Source organism: Neofelis nebulosa, chromosome 8, assembly GCF_028018385.1.
Source record: "Neofelis nebulosa isolate mNeoNeb1 chromosome 8, mNeoNeb1.pri, whole genome shotgun sequence".
Classification (NCBI taxonomy): domain Eukaryota; kingdom Metazoa; phylum Chordata; class Mammalia; order Carnivora; family Felidae; genus Neofelis; species Neofelis nebulosa.
Window position 1 is genome coordinate 122,708,935 of NC_080789.1, and position 21,602 is coordinate 122,730,536.

The 21,602-nt window shown below is 48.5% G+C and overlaps 1 protein-coding gene across 1 annotated transcript in view; it reads left to right on the forward strand.

The window, feature by feature from the left end:
• Positions 1-13,662, forward strand: part of DNAJC1 (DnaJ heat shock protein family (Hsp40) member C1) — a 219,854-nt gene extending 206,192 nt beyond the window's left edge. Inside the window, exons 10-12 of the mRNA XM_058681748.1 lie at positions 8,998-9,046; positions 10,328-10,788; positions 13,242-13,662. Of these exons, the coding sequence (XP_058537731.1) occupies positions 8,998-9,046; positions 10,328-10,788; positions 13,242-13,310 (579 nt within the window). The 3' untranslated portion in view covers positions 13,311-13,662. The remainder of the gene's footprint in view (positions 1-8,997; positions 9,047-10,327; positions 10,789-13,241) is intronic.
• The last annotated feature ends 7,940 nt before the right edge of the window (positions 13,663-21,602 follow it).

A 21,602-nucleotide genomic window follows, 5' to 3' on the forward strand; every position in this document is an offset into this window, starting at 1 on the left:
TTTAAGCTTTATATTAGACCATCACTTGTTTAGAAACATCTTTATCTGCTTAGAATCGTAAATAATATGCTGAGGATTCCACACTTGCCCCCACAACAATTATTTTGTGATTATTGCCATATACATGTTTTCTCCTGAGACAAAGGCCAATGAAGAGAAATTCTCAAGAAAAGGGGATCGTTGCTGTAATCACTGTCATACAACTGTTTAGTGACACCAGGAAATGTGAACTTGACAAAGAGGCTAGAATATTAAAGGAACTCCTTTACCACATAGAACTGGAAAAGTCACAGTTGTGCTTTGCTTTTTTCTAATAAGTTCTAAGTTGCCTTTTAAGTGGGAGAAAAATATGGTTCAAAGATAACTGTGGTGACATCCCATTAGTTTTGTTGTTAGATGCTAAGGATTTAAAGGACTCAGATTATAGCAGCTATTTGTTTTCTGTGGTAGACAGGCCAGATTTTGATATATACTGTATTCAGAATTCTCTCAGCACAAGGAGTAACTAACCATGTATGCTCAAACCCACTCATGAATACATTCTCTTGGAGGAGCCCTCCTGAGGTCAAAACAAATATGAAACACTGACCTCAGAAACTTTCCTTCAAAGGAGCCACAATTTGATTTCACTTGTTTGTAGAGCAATTTATGCACCAGGGCATCTTGTAAACAGTAGAGCATCTGTCAGCAATTAGTGGTTTTTAACAGCTCGGTGTGGTCAGGTAAAGAGAAGAAGATTCCTACAAATACCACTATCATCCAGAATTACTGGGCCTGTCCATACCTGCACCTCCCTGAGGAACAACATCAGAGGCTTAACACAGGGGACAGAGGGGCATAGACTTCACTAAAATAATCGAGCCATCCAATGAACAAACATGCAAATAACAACAACTGTAATCGAGGGGGTGGGGAGTAGAGCAAGGGAAGACCAGTAACCAGAAATGCTGCCACATATTATCTAAACGTTCAGTTTTCAACAGATATGAGCCATGGGGGTGCCTGGCTGGCTCGGTCACAAAAGTGTACAACTCTTGATCTCGGGCCATGAGTTCGAGCTCCATGTTGGGTGTAGAGATTACCTAAAAATAACAAAAAACGAAAGGGAGGGAGGAAGGAAAAGAGACAATTCAATGATTGGAAGCTTTAATACCCCCACTTTCAATAGTGAGTAGAACTAGAGAGAAGATCAACAATGAAGATTTGAACAATACAACAAACCAACTAGACCTAAAAGATATCTCTAGAACACTTTATTCAGCAAGAGAATATATGTTCTTCTCAAGGATGCATAAAACATTTTCTAGGACAGGCTGTATGCCAGGTCAAACAAACCTCAATGAGTTTCAAAGGATGGAAATAATGTAAAATATGTTTTCTGATCCCAAAGGAATAAAATTAGAAATAAGTTAACGGGGGGGGGGGGGGAAGAAATTACAAGGGGAATCAAAATTCTTAAACATGAATGAAAATGAAGACCTAATGCACCAAAACTTAGGGAATGCAGCTAATGCAGTGCGCAGAGGGAAGTTTATAGCTTTAAATGCCTTTATTAAGAAAGAAGAAAGATCCCAAATCTACCCTTCTACCTTAAGGCACTGGAAAAATAACAAACTACACTTAAAACAAGCAGAGGAAAGGAAATAACCAGTAGAGCAGAAATTAGAGACTAGAGAATCAATAGAGAAAAATCAGTGAATTCAAAGTTGATGCTTTGAAAATAGCAATAAAATTGACATTTAGCTAGATTGACCAACAGGGGAAGAAAGGACTCAAACTGCTAGAATCAATCAGAAATGAGAAAAAGGACATTACTACCAACTTTATAGAAATAAAAAGGGCTTTGTAAAGGAATACTATACCAGGAACAAGTATATGCCAAGAAATTATATACCTATTTTTTAATGCTTTTTTACTTATTTATTTTGAAAGAGAGCGAGCATGAGCAGGAGAGGGGCAGAGAGAGAGAGAATCTCAAGCAGGATCTGCACTGTCAGCTCAGAGCCCGATGTGGGGCTGGAACTCACAAACTGTGAGATCATGACCTGAGCAGAAATCAAGAGTCAGGTGCTTAACCGACTGAGCTACCCAGGTGCCCCAGATATCTATTTTTCTAATAGATATTGATGAAATGGACAAATTCCTAGAAAGACAAACTATTAAAACTGAATCAAGAAGAAATAGACAATTGAAATTATAACAAGTGTAGAAAGTGAACAAGTACTTAAAATACCTACCTACAAAGAAAAGCCCAGATCCAGATGGCTTCACCACTGAATTCTACCAATTTAAAGAATACTAGTACTTTACAAAATTTTCTAAAAATAGAAGAGAGTGGGGGCACCTGAGTGGCTCAGTTGGTTGAGCCTCTGACTTCAACTTAGGTCATGATTTTGAGCCCTGTGTTGAGCTCTGTGCTGACAGCTCAGAGCCTAGAGCCTGCTTCAGATTCTGTGTCTCCCTCTCTCTGTGCCCCTCTCCTACCAGTGCACGTGTGCTCTCGCTCTCTCTCTCTCACTCTCTCTCTCTCTCAAAATAGACATTAAAAAAAAAAATAGAAGAGAGTGAATACTTCCCAACTCATTTTATGAAGCCACTATTAGCCTTATACCAAACCAGAAAATTACAAGAAAACTGTAGACGAATTTTTTTATGAGTATGAATGCAAAAATCCTAGACAAAATACAGCAAACTAAATTCAGCAACTTATAAAAATAATTTGATAGCCTGATCAAGTAGGGTTTAACTCAGGAAATGCAAAGGTGATTCAACAGCTGAAAATCAACTATTAAAGACATGGTATCAATAGAATAAAAAAGCAAATAGCACAAATCATCTCAATAGAAGCATATGACAAAAGCCAGCACCCTTGCATGATAAAAACACTCACCAAATTAGGAATAAAAGAGAATACCTCGACCTGAGAGTGTCTGCTAAAACCCACAGTTAACATCAGCTTACTGGTGTAAGAGGGGATGTTTTCCTGATAAGAAAGAAGACAAGGATGACCGCTCTCACCACTTTTTTCAACATTGAACTACAGGTCTAGTCAAGGAAGTCAGGCAGAAAAAAAATAAGATTGAAAAGGAAGTAAAGTGTCCCTGTCTGCCGATGACATGATTTTATATATACAAAATCCTAAGGAATTCACTAAAAAAAAACTATTGGAACTAATGACTTCAGTAAAGATTGGAGGATACATATCAATATGCAAAAATCGGTTTTATTTATTTATTTTTTAAACGTTTTATTTATTTTTGAGACAGGGAGAGACAGAGCATGAACAGGGGAGGGTCAGAGAGAGGGAGACACAGAATCTGAAACAGGCTCCAGGCTCTGAGCCGTCAGCACAGAGCCCGACGCGGGGCTCGAACTCACGGACCGCGAGATCGTGACCTGAGCCGAAGTCGGCCGCTTAACCGACTGAGCCACCCAGGCGCCCCTCAGTTTTATTTTTATAAACCTGCGGTGAACAACCTGAAAATTAAATTAATAAAATAATTTCATTCATAAATAGCATCACAAAGAATAAAATACTTAGGTATTAATTCAACAAAAGAAGTACAAACTCTGAAAATGACAAAACACTGTTGAAAGAAATTGAGGTTCAAAAGAAGTGGAAAAATATCCCCTGTCCATGGATCAGAAGTCTTAATTGTCAAGATAGCAATATTACCGTAAATATAAGACCTAAAACTATAATTAAAAACTATAAAATTATAAAACTATAATTGAACCTCATCAGAATTAAAAACTCCATGCTTCACAGGACACCATTAAGAAAGTAAAAAGATAACCCACAGAATGGGAGAAAATATTTGCAAATCATTTATCTGATAAAGGGCTTTTATCCAAAATATATAAAGAGCTCTTTACAACTAAATAATAAGGGAAATCACCCAAATTTTTAAAAAAGTGGAGAAAGGATCTGAATAGACATTTCTCCAAAGAAGTTATAAAAACGGCCAATGAAAAAATGCTCAATATCATTAGTCATTAGGGAAATGCAAATCAAAAGCACAAGATACTACTTCACACGCACTAAGATGGCTAGAATCAAAAAGTTGGATAATAACAAATGTTTGCCAAGATGTAGAGAAATCAGAAGCATCATACACTGCTGGTGTAAATATAAAATGGTACAGCCATATTGGAAAACAGTATGGCAGCTCCTCAAAAAGTTAAACATAGAATTACCATATGTCTCCACAGTTCCACTCCTAGGTATATACCCAAGATAAATGAAAACAGTTTGCCCAAGCAAAAACATCCACAAATGTTTACAGCAGCATTATTCATAATAGCCGGAAAGACTAAAACAACACAAATGTTTATCAAATGATGAATGGATAAACAAAATGTGGTATATTCATACAGTGGAATATTATTCAGCAAAAAGGAATGAAGTACTCATATATACTACAACGTGGATGAACCTGGAAAACATTACTCTAAGGGAAAGAAGCCAGCCACAAAAAAATCCATACATGATATGATTCCATCCATATGAAAGTCCAGAACAGGAACATCTATGGAGACAGAAAGTAGATTTATGGTTGTTTATTGTTTGCTGAGTGACGGGGTAGGAGGGGGAGAACGGAGGACAATACCTACAGGGTACTGCATTTCTTTCTGATGTGATGAAAATGTTCTGACGTTGGCCATGATGATGGTTATACATACCAATATACTAAAACCACTGAATTGTCACTTCAAGTGGGTGAATTGTATGGTATGTGAATTACATTTCAGTTAAGCTATTTAAAAAAAAAAAAAGACAAAGGACATCTTTGTGTACTATTCTGTAATAATCTCCAAAATGTTTTGTTAAATAAGAAAACAAGTCCAAGAAAAAAAAGAACTATCTCACATCTTAGATGTGGTGGTAGTTACTTGAACCTCTAAGTGTGTTTAGGGTGCCTCAGTAGCTCAGTCAAGCGTCTGACTCTTGATTTCAGCTCAGGTCATGATCTCGCAGGTTCGTGAGATCTAGCCCCACAATGGGCTCCGTGCTGAGGATGTGAAGCCTGCTTGGGACTCTCTCTCCCTCTCTCTCTGCCCCTCCCCTGCTCGAACTCATTCTCTCTGTCTCTCTCTCTCTCTGTCTCTCTCTCTCTCTCAAATAAGTTTAATAAATAAATAAAATTCATAGAACTATGTGACAAAAGAGAAAAAGATAATTAAATCTTTAAAAAACACAATAGAAATTGAGAGAGAAGAAGGATTGTCACCAGAGTTGGTCACCCTGGTAGTGAACACCAGGAAGTCTTCAAGAAGAAAGTTACACCTGAGAGTACCTTGAAGGATGGTTTGGCTCTAGAGAGATATTTAAGGGGAGGGTTGATGAAGAAAGGAAAATTGTTTCAGGCAATGTTAAGGATGGCAAAAAGTACAGGGTAGGGAAATTTCTGTCTGGGGGAGCATTAATTATTCAGTTCTGCTCAAAGGAAAGCTACCACAGGAAAGAGAACAGACCACAAATTGTGGATCTCTTTGCATGTCAGGTTAAGAATTAAACATTATATGGCGCCTGGGTGGCTCAGTCAGTTAAGCGGCTGACTTCAGCTCAGGTCATGATCTCACAGTCCATGAGTTTGAGCCCCGCGTCGGGCTCTGTGCTGACAGCTCGGAGCCTGGAGCCTGTTTCAGACTCTGTGACTCCCTCTCTCTGACCCTCCCCTGTTCATGCTCTGTCTCCCCCTGTCTCAAAAATAAATAAAACGTTAAAAAAAAAAATTAAAAAAAAAAAAGAATTAAACATTATATAATCAGTGATGCGCCATGAAAGGAATCTGATCAGAACTCTGCTTTAGGGGTATTAATCTATAAAAATTATTAGTAAGTAGGAGTCCAGTTAGAAGGCTGTTACATTCATCCAGCCACAGGAGAATGAAGAACTAAGAGAGGAGGTGTGATTTGTGAGCAGGGAACAGACGGGGTTGACATTGTGGAGAGTGTAGCAGCTGGCGGGGGCGGGAGGCAAAGGTCCACAACTGGACTCGGGTCGTGAGCCTGGGTGACTGGGATGACAGTTCTATCAAGAAAAGGAAGCAAAAGCAGACAAGTCGGTTAGTTTGGTTTGAGGAACTAGGAGATCGCTAAATAAGAGATTCAGTGGCAGTTAAAGAGGGCAGTCACGTAGCAGAGCGGAAGGAGAGCATCGCCCATGTCCTCATCTATACAACAAGAGATTTGGATTCCAAAGGCAGCATGTTACAGGGACTGAGAGACAAGATTTCAGAACCCAACTTGTCTGGGTTCAGCTACCCATTAGCCTTTTAATCTTGCGTATGTTCTCTATGCCCTGTGAGCCTCGGATTCTGTACAATGGGGGTGATATTACATACCTACCTACTATGGCTGCTGTGAGGAATACTTGTACAGACACATATCTTAGAACAACGCATGGTACAAAGAAAGCTTATTGCTATGTGGACGAAGGCCCTTTCGATCTGATGGCCCATTGTTGCTATGTGGTCAATTCTGTTATACTGCCCCTCCAAGGAAGAGGTCAGGACTAGACATACAGGTTAATCATTCCTTTTCAAAAGTGTTACTGAACCAGGGGCATGAGACACCAACGGAGAAAATGGAAAGAACATATGAATGGCAAGGATGGAATGTTGAGGAGCATTATATGGGGTGGGGGGTGGGATGGGCAGTGAAGGAACATTCAGAGAAAGAGAAAGCCAAAAGGAGTAGAAAAGACAGCTTAAGGGAAGATCACCTTCTGGAGTGGAGGCCACTTGAGCTCAGCATGAAGAATCATGGGACACAGCTGACAGACAGGGAGAAGGTGAAGAGGAAAGCAAAGGAAATTAGGGGCGCGGGGTGGCTCAGTCGGTATCCATCTGACTTCAGCCCAGGTCATGGTCTCCCAGTTCGTGAGTTTGAGCCCCGCGTCAGGCTCTGTGCTGACAGCTCAGAGCCTGGAGCCTGCTTCCGATTCTGTGTGTGTCTCTCTCTGCCCTTCCCTCCGCTCGCTCACACTCTGTCTCTCCCTCTCTCTCAAAAGTAAATAAACGTTAAAAAGAGAAAAAGAAAAAAAGAAAGAATGCAAAGGAAATTAATAGATGGAGCATAGTTCTGGGAAAGTTCAAGAGGAAGGAAGATAATTTCTTTGATTGGGGATAAAAGATAGGAAGGATATAAAGTGATGTAATCAGAATTTTGAGTTGAGGGGCGCCTGGGTGGCGCAGTCGGTTAAGCGTCCGACTTCAGCCAGGTCACGATCTCGCACTCCGTGAGTTCGAGCCCCGCGTCGGGCTCTGGGCTGATGGCTCGGAGCCTGGAGCCTGTTTCCGATTCTGTGTCTCCCTCTCTCTGCACCTCCCCCGTTCATGCTCTGTCTGTCTCTCTCTGTCCCAAAAATAAATAAAAAAAAAAAAAAAAAAAAAAAAAAAAAAGTTGGAAAAAAAAAAAAAATTTAAAAAAAAAAAAAAAAAAAGAATTTTGAGTTGAGAAAGTTGGAAGGCAAGGAGGCTCATGTTGGAGAACTTCCTTTTTTCTCACGTTAAATAAGAAACAAGGTCATCTGGAAAGAGAGGAAGGTAGGGAATAAAATTGAAGAGTGTTTCTAAGTGGCTTTAAATATTTTCTCTAATTCTGTCCTTTGTATGAATGAAAAACAAATGACCCATGTCAATTATAATAGGTAGTATTTACTGAGACTTGAATATCTGCTTGGTATCCTGCTAAGAGCTTATTTCAAATTTAAAACCTAATAGGCAAATGGTATTACTAGCATTATCCACATACTACAGAGGGTAATTCTTGACACAGAGAAAGGATTGGAAATTGCTTAAGATCACCCAGCTAAGAAGAGGTGGGACCAAGATGAGTCTACCTGAGTTCTTAGCAATCAGGCTTTCTGAGGTTTTATTTTCAAATCTCATTAAAGCAGCGAAACATTGATTCAAGAATATGCATGCATTAATGGGATAGAATACAAAGTGTAGAAAAATAGTTCACGTATACAGTGGCACTAATTTTAATAAAGTTAACATTTCCTTTTAATTGTTTTAATGCTCATTTATTATTTTGAGAGACAGAGCGTGAGCAGGGGAGGGGCAGAGAGAGAGGGAGACACAGAATCCGAAGCAGGTTCCAGGCTCTGAGCTGTCAGCACAGAGCTCAACACGGGGCTCGAACTCACAAACCGCTAGATCATGACCTGAGCCAACGTCAGATGCTTAATCAACTGAACCACCCAGGCGCTCCTAAAGTTAACATTTCGAATAAGTGGGGAAAGGATGGCTTGATTGAAAATTCATTGGGCAATCAACCATTTTTAATTTTTTAAATTAATTTTGATCCTGTATTTTAAGAAATCAGAACAGTGTTGTCAGTGGCAGAGTAGAGATTAACTTAAGGGCAGAAGAGAACTTTCTGGGATAACAGGAACGTTCTATAATTTGATTAGAATTAGAATGGTTATGTAGGTCCTTTTTTGGGGGGTCAAAACCCATTGAATTGTACATTTAAAATCTGTATATTGAATTGTATGTAAATTTTATATCAATTTAAAAAGAAATCTATATGTGGATCTCCAAGACATTGTTAAATGAAAAGCAAGGTATAGAACGAGACAAATGATGTGATACCATTTATACAGAGAACAAAGAAGTAACAGCGACCGAACGAAACTATTTCTGTGGCCCCTCACTCATGTACGTACGTCTCGTGGGTCTTGTGTTAGGAAGTATTTTCTTCTTCCTACTCTAGTGTTAGCCTACTATGCTCTTGTGGTTTCTTGAATGCAAAGAAAAGATAGACTTTTATGTTAAAACATTAGTTGAATTTCTCCACCGTTTATGATAGTCAAACAAAAGTTTCCTTGTTGCTTAACTAAATGAGTGGATGGATGAACGAGGGTCCTTCTAGGCCGAAGATTCAGTAAACCCGGTTCATTCACATGGACCTTACGTGAAATAGGTCACTTGACCTACAAGAGATATGTGGAAAGTAAGACTTCGCTGCCTTTATATTTTGGAACAGGTGACAACCAAAGCCAAGCAACTGAAGGATTCAGTTACCTGCTCCCCAGGTGAGTCAGTGCCCCCTTCGCCCCACTGAGCTAAAGTGACTTCTCCCACATAAATCCCTTTTCGTAAGGGTGGGTGCTAAGATGGACCTGATAAGTTTAAAAACCCTAAAAACCTAGTTCTTTGCTAGTACTGGGGGAGGGGCACGCAGGGGGGAACTCTCTGGACGCCACACAAACGCGCGGTGCACGGCTCCCCCACGCGGTCCACCCTGCCAGCACCACGCACACGGAGCCATCTTTCAGAATAGAGCAGCAGCTTTCCCAAGAACCCACATTTCTCAAAATATGTTTCCTCCAAGACTAACTGGAATTTTGCTAGAGTCTCCATACTGTTTGCTTGGAACCAGGAAGAGAATACTTCCTAAAACCTTCTAACTTAATTTAAATACAAGTCCCAAAGACAGCAATGCAGGTGAGCAAACCCGGAGATCTCAAAAAGCCGTCCCCAGCAGGGATTCAATGTGGGGCTCTGCCGGCTTCAGGAAAGAAGGCATTTCCAGATTCCTGTTCTGCGAACACAATTCTTTGTTGGCACAGAGGCTAAAATGGGCAGTGAGAGGCCATGTGAAAAGGCCTTCCTGCAAGACACTCTGGAAAAGGCAGTGTGGTGTAGACTGTGGCACAGATAGGGATCTTACTAGAGCATTGGCGGGGGGGGGGGGGGGGGGGGGGGGCGTAAAAAGTGACCAGAACAGGAGACGTATGGTTGAACATTCAGGGGCATCCCTGAGATGGCGCCTGAGAGCCAGTCCATTTGCTCTTTACTGGCCAACGTGGTGGCACAGTGGCACTGGAAGCAGCTTGGAGCAGACAGCACGTCCCACAGCGTCGGTGGCTCACCTACAATGGTGTGAGCACAGCGCGAGTTTAGACAGATCCATTTTAGCTCCGCTAATGGAATGAGTCGTCCCAGTCCCGGATCGTAAAGAACATCCTTCCTTATCTAAAAAGTGTCAAAGAGCCACTTTGCATTCTTTGGCCACAACCTGATTCTGTACGTGGCCCTCAGTCCCTCAGAGCGTTGGAAAGGACAAAGGACAAGGAATCAGACAGAACTGGGTTCAAATCCCACCTCTGCTGCTCTCTGAGACTGATTTTTGCCATCTGTAGAATTAGGATAATGACACCTATCTTTCTAGAATAGCGTGAAAATTAAGCAGAATCGTAGGTGCACAGCACCTACCACACTGTCTGCTGTGTTGGTGACAGCTGCTGTTACTCTTGTCACCTGCACTGACCTTGCCATTCCATCTGTGTGATAAAGTGTGTCCTTCCTCACAGGAATGGTCAGACTCTCCGAACTCAAGTCAACAGCCCAGAATCCCCGGCCCACCAAGGCCGCCACGGCCTTGCCAGATGACATCATCACCCAGCGAGAAGATGCACGGCAGGCCGGGGAGGAAGACAAGGAGGACGAGCAGGAGGAGGAAGATGACTACGAGCAGGAGGCAGTGCTTCCGGAAAGCCGGCCACGGAGGCGGAGGCCGGCCAGGCCGCCTGAGGCGGCAAAGAGGGCGGAGCCCGAGGAGAAGTTCAGAGGAAAGAGGCAGAAGGACTTCGATATTTCAGAACAAAACGAATCCAGTGATGAGGAGAGCCAGAAGAAAGAGAGAACTCGTGCTGCCGAGGAGCCATGGACTCAGAGTCAACAGAAGCTTCTGGAATTAGCATTACAGCAGTACCCAAAGGGATCTTCGGACCGCTGGGACAAAATAGCCAAATGTGTCCCGTCTAAGAGTAAGGTGGGTGAGGCGGGGGAAGAACGAGACCTGCGCGGCCAGCTCAACCTAATTCCCCACCTTACGCACACCCCTCTAGCGACCCCTGTCTGCGTGACCGTCCGGTGCACTTCTAAGAGCATGTTCAGTCTGTGCACCGGATTGATTAGTGTGTATGAATGAGGTCAAGATTCTAAGGAGGCCATACAGACCGGTTGGTTTTCCTCACAAAATTCCATACACAGAGGATAAATTTCACCCACAACAAGCCCGCCAACCTTCTGGAGCATTCGCCCCAGTCTGGCAGTTTGAGAGGAGCACGGGGGTGGCTGGGCCGCACCCTCATCACTGGGGCAGCGGGAGCAGCCCTGGCGGCCGGCAGGCCCTCCCTCGGGCGGAGGCTCCCTTGAACCAGAGTCGGGGGAGGTCTCCCTCCAGCTCTGCAAGGAGCCTTTACCCCAGGGCGAGCGCGTGGCGGCCCGTGTCATGCTGGTCATCGGGTCCGCAGTGCACATCACTCTGGACTCAGCAGCTGCACCAGACTGGCGAGGCCCTGGCGGCGGGGGTGGGAGCCCGGGGAAGGGATGACATTTAGGATTCAACCCACCCTGCAGCCTTGACTGTTTGTACTTTAAGTCTTTTCCCTGTTTTCGGCTCTCGGTATCTGCTTACAAACCCCCACAGGTAGTTCCCAGCTAAGCGGGCAGACGGGGTGCCCCACAGAGAGCCAGCGCTCACCCCAGCCTTTGCCTTCCGTCTGCCAGTTCATGCTGCGGGGCTCACGGTGTGAGCTTTCCCACTCGGGCCTTTCTCGAAACACACACCATCTCCTGAGTTTCTTCCCTCCTCGCTATACTCTCAATCTGAGGCACCAATGAACGCAGAGAAATCAGAAGAACGAGTCTCTTCTGCCTCCTGTGCCTGTCACTCAGTAGCCTCTGGGCACATTGATGTTCATTTACATTCTTATTTTTTTTTAATTGAAATTCTATGTTGGAAAATCTAGCTTGTGGCCATAAATGTCCCCGTGTGTACAGGTCTAGTTATCTATCACCTACTTTAAAATGATGAAGTTGAGAATTCCCGGGGAGAAAAATAAACCATTAGCAGTTGATCTATTTGAGAAACACAGATTCTCTCAGCCTCTCCAACTGGTTTGCCAGAAGTAATTATTTTCCCTGAATTTCCCTAGCATCTGTCAGGACACAGGCATCTACATGCGTGATGAATTGACACTGGCTTAAAATGAAGGAGCTGGAACCGTGGATTCCTAAGGATAGAACATTCAGAAACTCACTGCCTCAGGGTTTGGAAACCCTCCCGTTTGAACCGGACACGAGCAGCCCTTTTATTGTCCCGCAAGTGTTCCCCTTAAGCCTTGACATTGGAACCAGTTCCCGGAGAGGTGGCCTGCTGACTCGTCTGCTAGGGAGCGAGTCCCTATACGTGGCCCGCAAGCCGCTGGCGATGCTGGGCCTGAAGGAGGGGACTTTGCCTGAGGCCTGCGGCTCAGCGCTCTGGGTCGCCGTGGTCCCCGGTGAAGTCCCCGCATCATGCCCGGGGCCTCACCCGTGGGCAGCACAGCTATTAAGAAAAGGCTGGTATTTTAAAGACTGACCCCATGCGCGTGATCGTTGGGGATCCAGAGAGGCACTTCTAGAAGCATCCCTCATACCACTCCTGAGCTAGAACCCTAGGAAGAGCATGAGCACCCACTCTGTGTCCCCGGCTGATAGAAGCATCTGCCAGGGAGCAGCGATCATGTTGCCCTAGACCTTAAGTTAGTGAAGGCTTCCAACGCCTTGGAGGGGAGTATCTCTTGGCCAGAAACGGGAACGGACTCTGGAAAGTACCTCATGATGGACAGGAGAGCGTGAGGCCCCCCAGCACCGCCCGCCTCTGCTCTACGCCCCACTCCTCGCCCCCAGCGGCCACGGCCACGGGCAGGATCTGGGCGGCGCACTCCCCGCCACGGTCCTGGGGGCTGGGCCGACACGGCCACCACGGGAGGGTCCCCACGGCCCCTTAAGGAGAGGCAAACCCAGATGGAATAAGAGGGCGGCCGGCCGGCCGGCCTCAAGTTGTCCGCTTGCTCTGACGGGACGCGCGATGACAGGGAAATGTGAAAGCTGCTCGTTATCGTTAGCGAGTTGAGAGGCATCATCGTGATGCCCGTGGTGTGCCTCACACGCAGCAGCACGGGCCCCTCACGCCAGCGGCCCACGCTGCACCTCACAGGACTGCCACTGGCCCGGGGGCACCCGGCAGCACGTGGGCCCCGGCCGGCGGGGGCCCTGGCGTGTGCGCGTGGGCCCATGTGTGCGGGCCGCGGGGCTCGTCCAGCCAGTTGCAGGCCGGCCGTGGGCAGAGCGGACGCTCACGAGGCCGCCTCCCCGCACAGGCCGCGGCTGAAGCCCACGACGCTCACGCTGATCTGTGGAAATAACCGTTTCACCTCTCTTTTTCTCTTCCTGCAGGAAGACTGTATCGCTAGATACAAGTTGCTGGTTGAACTGGTCCAAAAGAAAAAACAAGCTAAAAGCTGAATATTCTGGAAGATGATGTTCACCTTCATTTTCCAAAACGATTATTTTAAAAGTCTTATGCAGAAATTTGCATTTTGTACCTCAACCTTTCTATACGTCATGTGCCTTAGTAAAAAAAAAAAAAAAAAAAAAAAAAAAAAAGTTTTTAAAATGTTGTGCTATATTGTTTAAACAAAGACTATGTTACAGGAGAAAAAGTATTCCGGTATTTTACAGATAATTTTCCCTCTCATCATCACAAAGTTATTTCCCTGCGAACAAACTGAAAAGTGCTAACAATCGGCAAGTACAGGATTTTGAAGGAACAAATGAGCGAACGTGTAAGAATTAAAACTTAATGTGCTTTGGGGCACCTGGGTGGCTCAGGTCACAATCCCAGGGTTGTGGGATCGAGCCCCACATCGGGCTCTGCGCTGAGTGTGGAGCCTGCTTACAGCTCACACTGTCTCTCTCTCCCTCCTACGCCCCCCACCCCGAAAAAAACCTAATGTGCTTCTGTGAGTCAGAAGCACACGGGTTAACGAGCTCATTGGTAGCCGGAGGCAGGTGCTTGGGGAGAAAAGCGGGCTCACTTCTGAGCTAGCCGGCTGGCTGAGAAGAGTGTGAGGTTATCTCAGTTAGATGCATCTAGAAGAAAACTCCGTGTCGATGAACAAGGATATAAGGTGACAAAGGCAGCCTAGTCCAGTTCGGGCTGCTTGGGAGGAACGCGTTCCCCACTGCAAGACCTTCCAGGGGACACGTGGGACACGCGGGAGAGGTGGTAGGGACCCGTGAGGTTGGGTCCTGGCTTTCGACAGCCGAAGTCACTGTTCTGTGCCGGTTTCTGCTGCCTGTCACCATCCGCCGAACGCTGCCTTCCAAAGCTCCCGTCATTGGGTCAGGGCTGGCACACGGTTTGCTAAGTGCGAACCGTCTGAACTCGGAAAGCCTTACGATCACGAGGACACATTTAAGGGAGGGACTTGAAAAAACTTCTATGCAGAGATCACTTCTCTCTAAGGACTGAAATAAGATTCATTTCCTGCAGGAAAGTCTGGTGGCAGCGGCCCCACTGGCCCCATAACCGTTCACCCCCCGCGCAGGTCGCGCCACCAGGGAAACTGAAATGCAAAAAAAGGGCAGGTTACCAACTAACTGGCTCCGTGGTCATTTGGTTTTCACAAACTAAGCCCCGTCCAGCCCCGTCCCAGTCAGGTCACTGCTCTGTCCTGGGCCGGGGGACGGACGGGCGTGGAGAGGAGTGGGGGGCCCGTGCTGTCACTGTGTCGTCCCGGCCGTGCTGGCCACCCTTCCCGACAGCGAACCTGAGCTCCACAGGCCACCGGGACGGCCCCGCCACCAACGGCTGCTCCCCCAGGGCTCGTTCCCGAAGCCGTGGGGCCATCGCTGCATTTGTCGCGGGCCACAGCTCACCTCCCCGTTCACCTGGGGGGCTGCACGAGTAAAACGTGCACGGAGGGAAACAAAGGAGAGAACGAGTCCGTCCTGGCTTCATTCCGGGCCCGGGACCACTCATCTCTGAGTCCGGCTTCAGGCCTGGCTTTCATGCAGCCTGGTGGTCCAGCTTAGCTGGTCTGTGGGTCCGTGAGCGTGAAAGCATGACCCTTACTTGCAGTACTTGGGGTTCCTGTCACACATACCCCCAGACCGCGTTACAAGTGTCCTGGGCTCCCAGGGTGGGGGGAGCAGCCCACAGGGCTCCAAACATGCCCGATGATATCGCAACCGAGATAGAATGGCCTCTTTTCTAGACTCAAGGAAATAAGTCTAGCATGGCTTTCTACGCATGACTGTTCTGCCTACTAACTTCTTTAGAAAGAAGTCAGCGGCGCCTGGGTGGCTCAGCTGAAGTGTCCGACTCCTGATTTCGGCTCAGGTCATGATCTCGTGGTTCGTGAGTTCAGTTCCTGCTATCAGCATGGAGCCTGCTTGGCATTCTCGCTCTCTCTCTCTCAAAAGAAATAAGCTTCAAAAAAAAAAAGCAAGTCAGAAAGGAGCCCTTCCTTCAGGAGACTCTGGAAGCCGTCAAGTTGTGTTGAAGTCGGCGGGCCAGTGGGCAGGCCAGAGCTCAGTGACACACGGGAGACCCATGGGGTTCAGTTTGAACAAGGTCACGGCCCAGAAAGCAAGGGAGCCTCCAAGAAGAACGCACTACACAGATCACGGGGAGGGGGAGGGGGTAAAGCACTTGGCAATACCAGCCGGCCGCCCCTTCCCACGCCGCCTTCTCCAGGCCGGGCTCCCCAGAGATGCGCTCCCCTTTCCAGAGCCGCCTTAGCTGTTGGAGCTCCAAGGCCAAGCTGTGTGACATCAGGTGCCTCAGTTTACCTCTTTGTCTCCGTGCCTCAACTAGAAAAATAGGAAATAACGGTAGCTGCTCCGTAGGTTGTTACGATGATAAAGCTAGATAATGCGCGTAAAACCTTTACATGCTGAGAATAGCACTCTTTTTCTATCTCACCAGCCAGACTTCCTGTTTCCATCATTTCAAGTGGCTATTGATGCGTTAGCAGGGCTGATGGGCCCGACGGGGTGCACGGCCCCTCGTGTCCTGCGGTTCCTAGTCCCGGGGGTCCCCGCTCGCTGGGTGTACTCGCAGGAGTCTGGGACCCCGGCAAAATCTATTTTGATTGTGTAGTTTTCAGGGAGCGAGTCCACACGTTTCACTAGGTGCCCCCCGGGTCTCTCGCCCGAAAAAGCCTCTTTCCAGCCTGTGCTGCAGTATTTATCCTGACGCGGCCCAGGGAGGGCCAGAGTGGGACAAGAAGAAGCCTCAGACTTGGCCTCTGACAACCAGAGGCTCGGGCCCCAGCTCTGCTGCTTGTGAACCGGGGCGTCCGTCTCCTGCCCCGAACACGCAGGTGTGAGTGTGCGCGCAGCCTCACGGGAAGGGAACGACCTTCAGAGCAGCGGCCGCCTGGCCCCTGCCCCCACCTCATCCTCCCATACGGTCTAGGGAAAGGGCGGAGGCTCAGAGTCAAAAGAACCACGTTGGAATCTTGGGTCAAGTGCAGTGAGCGAGGGGGGAACCGGGCCACGAAGACGGGGGTTTGGAAGGAGGCGGGGGGCACCCGGCAGAGGGTGTGGAGACCGGGCTTGAGGCACAGGATTCCGTTTTTGTTTTGTTTTGTTTTGTTTTTTTATTTATTTTTGAGACAGAGAGAGACAGAGCATGAACAGGGGAGAAGCAGAGAGAGAGGGAGACACAGAATCCGAAACGGGCTCCAGGCTCTGAGCTGTCAGCACAGAGCCCGACGCGGGGCTCGAACTCACGGACCGTGAGATCATGACCCGAGCCGAAGTCGGACACACAACCGACCGAGCCACCCAGGCGCCCCCAGGATTCCGTTTTGACTCTTCGAGGTCCACACGCCCATTCAGACCCCAGCAGAGAACAACCAGCCGCACTGACCCCAGTCCGTTCCTGTTGGCTTGGGAAAGCCCTGGGCTGGCAGAGGACACATCCCCTGAGGACGCCGTGTCACCAGCCCCGCACGGCCAGGCGGAGCCCGCGAGGGAGCTCCAGTGATTTAGGTGGACCTTCTCCACTGGGGCAAAACCCCCCCCAGCTACAGTTCTCTCAACCGTGATAGCACCTTTTTGGTTTTTTTTTTTTTTTAGTTTATGTATTTTGAGAGAGAGAGAGCACGGGAGGGGCAGAGACAAAGGGAGAGCGAGAATCCCAAGCAGGCTCCACGCTGTCGGCACAAGAGTCCGAGGTGGGGCTCGAACCCACGAACTGCAGGATCACGACCTGAGCCGAAACCAAGAGTCGGATGCCTGACCGACTGAGCCACCCAGGTGCCCCAATAGCACCCATTTTTAAAGGCCGCTCCCGTGTTCTCGGGTTTTTCCTCACAAAAGCCCCGACTGGCTGCCCGGCTTCAGCCCAGCTCCTGCCTGCAACAGGTGCCCAGGGGCGTCGAGCCACCTGCGCTGTGCCTCACCGGCTTTATTTGTAGAAACCAGACAGACGGCTCTGCTTAGGTTTCTCGCACACGACGTGCTGCTTTCTGTGGAACTTGTACGGGAACGACCTAGAGGTCCCGCACGAGCCTCCCGCCAGACGTCCCAACCCCGCTCGGGGACGAGCTTTTCCAACAGAAACACTGCAGCCAGCGGGTTTACTCTGCCGTGGGTTTGTGTTTTCAAATTCCCTGCTTGGTTTTAGAGGCAGATGATGATAAGCTTTCTACCACAAATGTCTTGGGATAACCTAAAAGCACGCCTCTCACCTCGGGCCCGCTTGCTGTCGGGTGCCAGTTCCACCCCCCAGACCACGTCCACCTACTCCTTTGAAAGCGGAGACCTAATCCCTCTAAATGACCAACTATTTCATTTCTGCTTGTTTCTGCAGAGTATGTTTTTGTAGTTGTTTTAGCATTTAGGTTTTTCCCCCAGAATCTAAAGGGCACAGTTTAAATTCTGATATTCTAGCCACACGGTCCCAAGTGGCCCAGGACAGTTCCAGTTTACAGCTGACTCAATACACCCATTTTGGACAGTGTGTAACATGGTCACGGGTCCATGTGTGATTGCTAACAGATGGCTGATCCCAAAGACCCTGAGGGATTCTGAATTCCTCCGAAGAGGACAGACAGCGAGGAGACTTCGGCATGCATTTGGTTTGCCTTTGCCTTAGAAAGTCCCAAGGGTGTGTTGATCCCGACCCCCAGTTCCTCCCAAGGCACCCCACCCCACTCAGGGGAAACTGAGGCACGGGACACACCTGAGTCAGAGTCCAGACGGACCAGCTACTCCTGCAACTGGCTCTTGTGGTCCCAGTGCCTTTGAGAGAGGGCCAAGGTTGTATCCGGAGGCTGAGGGGCAGGAAGGCCTCAGGGTGGGTCCAAGCGACCCTTGGTGGCTTAGATGAGTCAGTATTAGTCATTGGTCAAAACAGAGTTTGACATCCCATCCTAAATTTATTTAAAAATATTATTTTTAATGTTCATTTTTGAGAGAGAGAGAGAGAGAGAGAGAGAGAGAGAGAGAGAGAGAGTGCTAGTGGGGGAGGGGCAGAGAGAGAGGGAGACACAGAATCTGAAACAAGCTCCAGGCTCCGAGCTGTCAGCACAGAGCCCCACGCGGGGCTCCAATCACGAGATATCGACCAGAGCGGAAGCGGGTCGCTTAAGGACTGGGCCACCCAGGGTCCCCACACCCCAGCCCCCCATGCCCCCCGCCACTGGTTCCTACATTTTGAAGTTCCTTCCCACCAAACGGTCCTAAAATAAAGCCAGCTTTCCAAGCAACAGGCTGAAAATAAGCGCCGTTGTCTCTGGCCCAGTGTCCCGTGTAACCTCACTCGCTCTCTGCACACGGAGCAGGGTGCTCCGGGCGGGGCCGGTTTGGCCACAGGTCCCAGGAGGAGGCCCCTTTATAGACTGTAAAGGCGGTGGGTGGTGGCATGGGTCTGTCACGCAAACATGCGGAGGCGGCTCTTTCTTTTCAGCCGCTTGTGGCAGTAAACGGCCCGGCTTCCCCTGCGGGAGCCACACGCCGCTCCACCTGTAGCTCGGGGGGTCACCGCGGGGCTGGCCTGGAAGCCACCCCACTGTCTTGGCAACAGTCCCAGTCTCCTGTCTGAGCAAACGACTTGGCCTTCAGCCTCGGACTTTATTCACTGGGGAGCTAAATTAACACGCTGTAAAACTGAGCGGCTCCGAGTATTTTCCTCGGGTCGGGTGGGGAAAAAAGAGCGGCTTCACGTAGAACAGAAACAGGGCAATCACTCCGTCAGTGTGACTCCCAGGCGGAAACTCCTAGTGCCTCAAACAGCAGGGGTCCTAAAGGGAGCTGAGGCCCAGCGCTGTGCCCTCCCCGACTGGGGGGTGGGGCGGGCTCCCGCCTCCTTCCGCCCCTGTCCTCCCCCCCCCCCCCCCCCCCTGCACCTTGCACTGCTCCTGGATCGAAGCCCGTTCTCACATCCCACTCCCTGCCTCGGACCCTCTGTGTATCCTCACAGCTATTCCAGGAGTGGAGGGAAAACACACACTCAGTTGTTTCCCTCTTGCCTTCGCGACCTGTAACGAACAAGCCAGACACCCCGGGGCGGTGTCTCCTGAAGTGTTACATGAGTTTAACTCAGTCAAGCCCATCTTCGGTCACCGCCATTTAAACAGAATCCTAAGTCTCGCAAAACGAAATTGACCAAGCTGGGAGTGGCAGTGAGGGAGTCTTTCTCTTACTCGGTAGGTAGGTCTCGAGTTATAAAGGAAATGACCAGTCGGTTAGGTTTTGTTTTCCACCATTATTTAAAAAAATTTTTTTTAATTGGAAAATTTTAGATAGTATTGAATTGTTTATTCCAAACTATCTTAGTTCCAATCTGTTTCACGAAGGAAGATGTTACTGCAACCAAGAGTAGAGGTCTCTAGATATTAGCAGCTTGTCTCCCTAAGAGGCTTGGCTTAAGAAAGCCTATGGGAGGGGTGCCTGCGACCGACTTTGGCTCAGGTCATGATCTCACTGTTTGTGAGTTTGAGCCTCGCCTCGGGCTCGGTGCTGAGACAGCCAGGAACCAACTTGAGATTCTCTCTCTCCCTCTCTCTCTCTGCCCCTCCCCTGCTCACTCTCTCTTTCTCTCAAAATAAATAAATAAACTTAAAAAATAAAAAATAAAAAGGAAATGCCTACTGGAAATCTCTTGGGCTAAGAGGAGATCTATCCTGTTATGTTAAAACTGGCATTTAAGAATTAGATGTGGACATCTTTGCCTGGGGTGGTCTAACCAGGAGGGGGTGGGGGTGGGGGGGCAGATTCTGGCCAAAGGTGGGACAGGAAGGCAGGCAGTGGGAGGTACCGGTGACAGTGAACCCAAACTGGTTTTGATCCTCAAACTGTTGGGCCCCCCCACCCTCCACCTCCTCAGCACCCAAGAAACCTGCTCATTTCCAGCAAGCTACAGGGGGCCTGGGGACATGCCACTTTCCCTAAGAGCAAAGCCTGTGGGCGGGCAAGGGCAGGGCCACGGGCCACACCCCTGCCAAGGTGCGTGTCTCTAAGCCTGTTTGGTATCATTTTCCTGGTCTTGGGTTGGACATTGATTCCAAAAGTCAAACCCAAAGCAGAGCTACAGTAAGTTCTGATGGAGGAGTAAATGAAGGTCAGAAATCAAAAGAAAGCAACTTCCAAGAACCTAGGAAGTGGCAAAGCAGCAGGGCAGGGGAGGGCGGGGGCGGGCCGGCCCATGCTCCATGAGGTGGTCGCACCCACCACAGAGCTTGAGGCCAGCCAAGGGACACTCAGTCCTGCAGCAAAATCCAAGACTGAGCGTTTGTGTCTGTGATTACAACATCAAAGCTTCACATCGGAAAGAGCGACAAGGCCCCCTGATTTGCAGCTGGGAGGACAGGCTCTCCAGCACCATGCCAGTTCTCGGGACCGCCAAGTCCCACAGACAGGAATGTCCCTCCACAAGCCTCCAGCCATGACCCCCGAAGGAGGCGGGAGTTCCCAAGAGAGGCCGGGAAGGGGCAGGACAGCAGCCTGATGGCCAGTGGCACCCATAAGGGGAGCAGGGTCAGCAGGACCAGACTGCTGGAGTCCTCAGTCCTGGCTGCACGCTGGGCTGGCCCGGATGTCTGCAGCCGCCCCAAGGGCTCCGATTTTTCTGGTCCCGGCTCTAGAGAGCATGCTCAGGGTCCTAATCCTCAGGCGATCCCGGGGCTCCCGCAGGAGGAGAGCCACTGCATTTTGCAAAGCGAATGTACACCTTATTTTGGTCAAGAGTCCTCTGTACTGAACAGTCGAGCTGCAGAAGACACCTGTCCGTGCTTGCTCTGGGAGAGACCAGGAGAACCAGATAGTTGCGAGGGGAGCGGCAGCGATGCCAAAAATGTAAAATCTCTTAATTAATCCGTCTGCTTGCTAAGTGAGCCAAGTGAAAAAACACCAGATGCATCAATCAGAATTTAAGGGGAATCAAATTAACTCGATCAGCAAAAAAGTCAATTTCCTTTTCTAAACTTCACAAGGCACAATCAAAATCAGAATACCGTGAGTTAGCTTCTTCATCGGTGGCTTCTCCCTTGGCCGGGCCATCGCCCGCCTCCCTCCCCTCCCCCCCCCCCCCCCCCAACACACACACCCTGGGGCTTCGGGTCATGTCAACTCTGCCCGGGTTCATGTACTTTCAGGTGTGATCTCACGGGGCCCCGCGCTGCCTTTCAACCGCGGCGAGGCCTCCAGGTCCTTCTGGAAGAAGCGCATGTAAATAAATAAACCGGGGCGCTCCCTGGCTCGTCCCCAGATTCCTGTGCAAGTGACCCGAGGGCTCCAGGGTTC